At 43.6% G+C, this 8,211-nt stretch overlaps 1 protein-coding gene across 1 annotated transcript; it reads left to right on the top strand.

Annotated features, from left to right (window-relative positions):
- Positions 1-1,118: 1,118 nt before the first annotated feature.
- LOC129823671 (uncharacterized) lies at positions 1,119-2,052 on the top strand. Its single transcript, XM_055882569.1, has 2 exons — positions 1,119-1,507; positions 1,585-2,052. Exons 1-2 carry the CDS (start codon positions 1,247-1,249, stop codon positions 1,924-1,926), a joined length of 603 nt encoding a protein of 200 aa, XP_055738544.1. The 5' UTR covers positions 1,119-1,246; the 3' UTR covers positions 1,927-2,052.
- The last annotated feature ends 6,159 nt before the right edge of the window (positions 2,053-8,211 follow it).

The following is an 8,211-nucleotide window of genomic DNA, read 5'->3' as shown; positions in this document are numbered from 1 at the left end:
TTATGTAGCTACATTATTCTATTAGCTCTGTAAAACAATGCTAATTGCGTCAGAGAAGTACTATCTTGTGTTGTATTTTATATGTACCAATTGTCCACGTACAAAGTGTGTCCCTTAAACTCAAAGCATGGTGAAATACATACAGGTGTATCACAAGCTAAACACATGTATTTTGTCATCTTCCTCTGCTTACTTCTCCTGGTGCCAGACAGGCAGACTTTGCAGTGCCTCCGTGTGCGACTACCTTGAGCAGCAGTTTGAGGGACTTTGCAGGGAAAATGCCGTGCAGTAAGGCGTAGGGGATTGTTTACAGCAGGACGACCCCCAGTGGATGGGCGCCGAGGGGTGTGGTGCTCCTCCAGCAGCTCTCTCATTAGGTTCTCTCTGTATTTTTGGTAGGTAATTACTTTACCTAAGAGGGAGTAGGGAGGATGAAGAAAGTTAGAGGATGATGAGGCAGTGGGTAGGTGGGTGAGATATTGTCACTATAATTGCATAATGGATTTGTATGTGAACTGTACATCCAATTACAAAAATAGCTTGTTCAGTAATCATCTCACCTGTTAGTTGGCGGTGAACTATGCTGCCATTGAGGGCAGCAGTGTCGATCAGATGGAAAAATATCTTCTTATACCACTTGGTTGTTTTCCGAGTGCATTCCACAAAGCTGTTTATCATGTCTGCCTTATCCACTGCCCCCATTTTGAGGTTATAGTCGAGCACACAATCTGGTTTGATCTTTCTCTCTCCAGTCAGGTGATCCACCTTCCCTGTGGCCGACATGGTTGCTGTATGGACAGTGGAGAGGACATGGACATCTCTTTTGTCATGCCACTTTACTGCCAGCTGTTGACCATTCTCCTGGAACTCCACCTCCCCTCTCTGCATCTTCCTGCATCCGAATCCTGGCATCCCCTTCCTGTTCGACCTGACTGTGCCACAGGCCCCTGTGCTGTTGGAGAGCAGATGCTGGAAGAGTGTGGGACTGCTGTACCAATTGTCCACGTACAAAGTGTGTCCCTTGCCGAGATGAGGAGCCAGCATGGTCATCACTACGGACCCGGACACCCCAAGCCCCTCATAATGTTTGATGTCAGTGGTGGACCCTGTGTAAACTATAATATCCTGGACAAATCCTGTCTTCAAATCGCACATGACAAAGAACTTAACTCCAAACCTGTGCCTTTTGGAGGGAATATATTGACGGAACGCCAGCCTACCTTTCCATAACATCAGGGACTCATCAATGCATAGGTCCTTGTATGGCACAAAGACCCGACCAAATGCTGATGTCAGGCTGGTTAGAACATTTCTTATTTTGTATAACGGGTCACTTAAGATGGCAGTAGCATTGTTGACGAAATGCAGGCATCGCAGCAGAACTAGCAAGCGGTCTTGGGAAAAGAGGGTGGCAAAGAAGGGAGTTGCAAACATAGGATCTGTGCTCCAGTATTCTCTTAGGGAGTTCTTCTTTACTATCCCCATGAGGAGGACTGTCACCAGGAAGGTATACATTTCACTAATTGTGGTTGTCACCCATTTAGCGAGTTTCCCCTTAAGTCCTGGCTCTCTCTTCTCCTGTAGCTCCAAGGCATAGCGATTGGTCTCCTCTACTATGTCTCCCACCAGCTCCTCTGTCAGAAACAACTTGAAGCACTCTGCCTCAGATGGAAATGGCAAGGGGCGTTGCACTCCAGACTGGGACTCGTCAAAGCAAACAGCAGGGCCAGGAGGGGTGAAATTACTGGTGGCCTTCCAGCTACCACAGAACTCCTGTACTTCATCCACTGTCGGTCTGCCTCCATCACCACCAGCATCTTCAAAGGGAACTGGTACTTCGTCAGTGGACAAGGGAAATTCAGATTCAGGGTTCTCAATGGCTACAAGGTTGGAGGGCAGCTCCTCACTGTCACTGTCAGAATCTGATTCCTTACTTTCATACTCAGACTCATTGTCAGAATTTAAAAAAATCTCCAGAATTTCCACATTTGTGAGTTGTCTCCTTTTGAAAGACATTGCTAATGCTACAGCTTAGCTCACTAGCAACATACAAACAACAACACTGAATGGCTCAGAGTGAGAGGGTACGCGTTTGACTACCGGCACGCGCCACTTGTATCAATAAATCACTATCAGAAAATGTTTCGTGTGGCAATTATTTGTGTATTTACGGTTTTATTCACATGTTTTCAATTCTAGGTGACAAATCAAGCATTCCGATTCTTGCACAGATTGTAATGGGCACATATTATGTGTGTAAAATATATATTTTTTAAAAGGTTGTACTGATTATGATGAGCTAAGCTAATTCCAGCTGTGTAGCCATGTTTGTTGACATACAATGCATTCTGGGTTTCACGTAATCGTCTGTTTGACCAAAGATGTTATAACAAAATGAGGTGAGTAAGAGTTCACAAATTCTTTGAGGACTTCCGGAAATGAATGGTGGGATGTGAAAGACGGTAGATGACACACCCCTTCAACATGCATACTATAAACAGACCAAACTCATCTCGTCTTCTCTTATTATCTTCGGTTTCTGTGAGGAAAAATGCATGGCTGCGCGCTGAAACTAATCATCGGATTACTTTCGATTTCTATAAAGTGTTTTACCTAATTATTTCGATCAATGGTGAGCTCACCCGTGATGTGATTAATTATACATAGTAATTGCTATTAGCTAATTCATATTGTAGTTTATGTCAGCCTAGAGTTAGAAAATATGACTGCTTGTGTTGGGTCAATCTTTCCTCAGTTAGCGCTAGGACTATTGTAGCCTACATTTTCCCGGTTAGGATGATTGTGTTATGCTATATATACTTCTGTGAATATCTGAACATTGAATCCAAAAAATAAACTGCTCACATTCTGGACATAACTTTGTAAGGACTGTGTTTGTGTAAATAGTTTCTGAAAAAAGTGTGGCCAGCTCAAACGCTGATTGTTGCGTCATTCGAAACTGGCCGTTCTAAACGAGCGTTCTAAATGAGTGTTCTAATCACACGGGTGTGATCGTACGCTTCAGGGACCACTGTAGAACGATCACACCCGTGTGATGGTACGTGTGAAAGGGTTAATAATGTGACCGCTGCGTGTAACACATCCGGTATCAGGATAAATAAAAAGCGAGGTCTGCTAACCTGTTTGGGATAGCCCCCCCCTTTTCTCAATTTCCGCCTGAAAACATACCCTAATCTAACTGCTTGTAGCTCAGGCCTAGAAGGAAGGATATGCATATTCTTGGTATCATTTGAAAGGAAACACTCTGAAGTTTGTGGAAATGTTAATTGAATGTAGGAGAATATAACACAATAGATCTGGTAGAAGAAAATACAAGGAAATAAACATATGTTTTCTGTTTTTTATTGTTGTAGCATCATCTTTCACATGTACTGGAATAGCCAAACAGTTAGATAGGATGCTGGGGACAATCACAAGAGGGCAACTGTAGTTGTGCAAAGTTTTAGACTGATAACTTCAGAAATGGGTGAGCTACATGACATTTAGCATGAAGTCACCCAGGTGTCCCACACAAGTTGCCCAAATGTACCCAAGTGGCCGAATTGGTGAAATGACCTATAACTATATACAACAGTGCAAATAACTATACACAACATATCAAAAAGCAATTCTAAACACACAAAAAAATATATAAAAATGTTAAAAAATATATTAGAAAAAAAAATAAAAACAGGGGTAGAGCCTTTAGAAGTCCTCTACACAATATTTTGCTGCCTGTGCCATGTCCCATAGCAGTCTCTTTCTGAGGTAAAGCAGAGACAAACGGAACACGTGGTGCAGATGATGGGGGACTTCATGTGACACAGAACACAACGACGCCTCCATGCTGTGGCCTTTTGGCCATGAGGCACAGTCATGCCTGCAGTAATGAACTGTGGCATATGAACACCACTGGAGGCAGGTGTAGAGGGGGCAGAGGTAGAGGGGGCAGAGCGTGATGCAGTGGGCTTTGTGCGATGAGCAGCAAGCTCCTTGATGAGCAGCTCCCTGAAGGCTAGCTGTGTGATGGGGGGCTGTCCACAGCTCTTCGCCATTTCCTTCTGCAGGATGAAGGAATTCACCACAGCAATGTCAATGAAGTGGTAAAACAATGTCTTGTACCAATTCTTTGTTTTGTGTAGAACATTGTAGTACCCTATCAGTGCGTCTGATAGGTCTACACCTCCCATGCTCTTGTTGTAGTCCTTGATGGCTGCAGGAATGGGGACATTTTTGTTGTTCCATGCACCAAAGCATCTTTTACACGCCTACTGACATGGTCGCCATTGAATGACTTGTGAATAGTGGAACACATCACCACCTCTCGAGTGTCCATCCACTTCACAAACAGCAGGCCATCTTCACGGATCCATCGCATGGTACCCCGCTCAGCCCGCTTAGGCATGTCATTTACCTTTGTCTTTGGAAAGCCCACTCTGTTGGTCCGAATAGTGCCACAAGCCCACACCTCCCGCTTCCTCAGGTCTGCAAACAGGGTAGGGCTTGTGTAAAAGTTGTCCACAAAGAGTTTGTAGCCCTTCCCCAGCAGTTGGAAATCCAATAACGCCATCACAGAGTCATAGCTAAGTCCCTTACCAGTCGCACAAGTGTTCTTCCCCTCATAGACAAAAAAATTGCATGTGTATGCACACACAGAATCAGCCAAAACAAACAGCTTGTAACCCCACTTAGTTGGCTTGTTACGCATGTATTGTTTTAGGCCAATTCTGGCCTTTGAGGCAACCATCCTTTCATCTATGGACAAGTTCTGTGCGGGCTGAAAATGGGTCTTGCAAGCCTCAACCATGCTGTGGTAGAGAGGTTTGACTTTGCAGAGCCTGTCAAACCGTGCGGTGCATCTCCTCCTGTCATTCTCCTCATCAACTTCTGGGTCACTGATGTGCAGCGCCCGTGAGATATTTAAAAACCTTGTAGAGGACATGACAGTGGGGGGGAAAGGCAGTTGATAGAGTTCGGATGTTTTCCAGTAATCCTTTAGGGTTTTGAACTTCACCAGCCCCATGTAAATTACCAGTGAAAGGTAGCAGAAAATGTCTGACATGGAAATGGGCTTCCATGCCTGTTTCTTTCCTGCTTGCTTCCTAGCCCCATACTTGTTAGTATTGCCAACAAGGGAATCAACAACTGCCGGGGTGAAAAACAGTTGGAAAAGTTGCATCGGGCTATACTTCGAAGTCATATCCAGTTGGGGTCCCGGTTGCCGTTTAGGTCGGAAAATTGGAGCACGGGGCTCCACATCTTCCTCCAGCACAGAGTGCCATTGCCCCTCTACCTCTCTACCAGCAGGTTCCACACTTCCCTTCCTCCGCTTCTTTGTTACCCTCTTCCCACCTCTAGATGGCCGGGCGGGGGTAGGTGTGGAGCCAGAGACAACAGGAGTCCGGCTGGATGAACCCGCTTCAGTGGGGGATGGGCACCTTGGCACTGGAGGCTCCCAGTCGGAGCCGCTATCACTGTGAAAGAAAACATAAAACAATTATTTGTATTGTATGAGCCTTTTATCATCACATGAAATAAACAGATATGTATTGTATAGAATACTTCACTATGGTGAAGTGCTGTTCCATTCAACTGCGGCCATTGTTTTGGGCCTGCCCTCCTCCCAACAGCACCCAATTGCTATTTCATATGGAAATGGAGAGGAGTAGCAGTGGCCATATGTTTTCTGTTTTATTCCATTCCATATATATATATATATATACATACATATATACATACATACATACACACATACACATATATATACACACCCACCCAAACAAACACACACACATATGGCTTATGTGCCCATGTGTGTCTCTTTTATTCCAGTTGAATAAAAAATGGAAAATATATATATCTGACATGGAATATATATATATATGCATACACTATGTATAGCCAATGTGTACTTCACACATTTCATTGCAAATTGCAAAAAATAACGAAATAATAATATTTATATTTCAAACAACGGCATTAGCACTTACCGGTAGAGAATTGCGTCCTGTCCTTGCAGAAAAAGCTCCTCGATGTTGGAATCAACTGTTCACTCACCGATTCTTCAAATAAAAATTCCGTCTCACTTTCTCTATCAATCTCGTCAAGAATCTGGTGCAAAATGTAGCCTTTCCAGATTTGTTCGCCATGATGCCTACAATGAAATCTTACAAATAACACTTTACAAAAACTACTTTCAAAACTTTCCAAACAATTCCGTGCGTAATGAGCTGTGGTGCAACTAGGATGATGGTTGATGGCGAAAGTACGCGTGTTGCGCATGCCTTCACTAACAAAGGATGGTGGTCCAACCCAAAACATCACATACTGGCATTTATCTTTACTCATTGGCTATCGATCCAGCTAGATTTCAAGAAGATCTGTGGTCATTGGGCAGAAATACAGTCAATCAACGACGCTTCGCCAGTATTACTGGTGCGCAAACATGTCATTGCTTGTTGTCGTCAAATCAGCTCACTTCGGTCAATACTCACCGCAAAAAAAACAGTTATGTCTGACTGGGTTGCAAACATCCAGAGGATTACAATGAAACCAACCATGACTAGATAAACGATTGTTTACTGTATGTAATTGCGTCGAATGCGCCGTAAAAAGTTGATAGAGATGGAAATCGCGAGGCAAACGTTATCCTAAATGTTTCGTTTTAGGCTACAAAAATTGATTTTATCAAAGAAAACGGCACTTTGTTTGATCACTGGGACCCTCGGGAAGAGAAATAAGAGCAAGATATCAGAATGTAAGTTATAATTTTACCTTCAGAAGTGAATTTGTCAAACGTGTCATGGCGGAAAATGTTTGTTGTTGTTGATCGCTCTTCTCAAACAAAAGCATGGCATTTGTTTTCTGTAATAGCTATTTTAAATCGGAAAACGTAGTTTGATTACCAAGATTCTAATCTTTTGAAGCATGTAAGACACTTGCATTTTCAAGAATGTTTCATGTTACGACGTTGTATATAAGTTAGTCATTATGAAATTTCCCCGGATAATGTACCGGCATCGGGCTTGCAGCCCTAAGAAGTTATTAAGGAGAGGCATGCTTAGCCGAGTGATCATAAGGGTCCAGTGAGTAGTGAGGTTGGTTGGGGTCACGGCGATTCAGACAGCATGGGTAGCAAGCTAGCAGAAGATGGAGGTCTGTTTTTAGCCACCCTGTGCGTTTCCGTCGGTAGATTAGTGGGTTCCGTGTGGTAGAGGGGACCAATCCAATTGTCGTTATAGTGGCCCAAGAAGATTGTTCGATAGACCTGTTCAGATAGCAGCCAATATGCTCAAGACAGCTAACGATTAGCGGGCCGCAGTTAGCAGATGGGCGTTCAGGTTACGTCGCGATGGAGGGGCCAGTTGAATAACTCCCTCGGGCAGATACCGTCGGTACTCCAGTCGTGAAGGCCTGGTGGATCCGCATCGGCAGTAAAACGGGTCCGGATAGGTGATTGTAGCCCAGGAGTGGCTGATGGAACTCTTCAGCTGGCTAGCTGCGGAATAATTGGTGTTTGCTCCGTTAGCCAATAGTCACTCGGATAGCAGCTAGTTAGCTGCAATCCGGGGACATGGAGAGAAAATAGGTACGATGTGCTCTGGTCTGAGTCGCGTTCTAGAAAACTGGCGATAGCTTTCCGAGCTAAAGGATAGCTGATGACCACTAGCCATGGTTAGCTGAATACTAACTTTAGTTAGTGAGCTGGTTAAATTCGGGCTAGCTTCTGTTGTAGATTTCGGATACGAGGTGAATAATACTTTTGAAGAAAAAAAACAGATCCGCACCACATTTGGTGAGGCGGATTGCAGGTGTTTTGAAGTCGAGTTTTTAGAAAAAAATATGTGAAGAAAAAGACGAAACGTATACACAGGACAAGACGAGGACGTCTGACTGCTACGCCATCTTGGAAACCTTGAAGAAGTTATATAAATAGAATATAAACGCAATAGAAGCGTTGTTTCTTGTACTATTGTCTCTTGTGTCTTTAGAGGACTGTTTCACTTTGATGTCCTTTTTCTTCTGTCCTTATTTTGTCTTTCTTTTCTTCTGTTAACTAGATATTCTTTGTTAGCTAGCTAGCTTCTTCCAGGAGAGTCCCTAGCAACTGCTTAGCAACTGGTAAACAATTCAGCTCGCTAAGATAACTGTACAACTTTATGAAAAATTGTTACTTTTTCCAAAGCCTATCTTCTTTGTTTGTTGCTTGTT

Source organism: Salvelinus fontinalis, chromosome 26, assembly GCF_029448725.1.
Source record: "Salvelinus fontinalis isolate EN_2023a chromosome 26, ASM2944872v1, whole genome shotgun sequence".
Taxonomy (NCBI): domain Eukaryota; kingdom Metazoa; phylum Chordata; class Actinopteri; order Salmoniformes; family Salmonidae; genus Salvelinus; species Salvelinus fontinalis.
The sequence above is the reverse complement of the archived record's forward strand: the minus strand, read 5'-3'. Positions and strand labels throughout refer to the sequence as shown.

Bases quoted from the DNA above. Each gene is read 5' to 3' on its own strand.
- LOC129823671 (XM_055882569.1), top strand. From the start codon at position 1,247: ATGCATAGGTCCTTGTATGGCACAAAGACCCGACCAAATGCTGATGTC. The intron at 1,508-1,584 runs GTATACATTTCA...CTTCTCCTGTAG, and splicing joins GGAGGACTGTCACCAGGAAG to CTCCAAGGCATAGCGATTGG.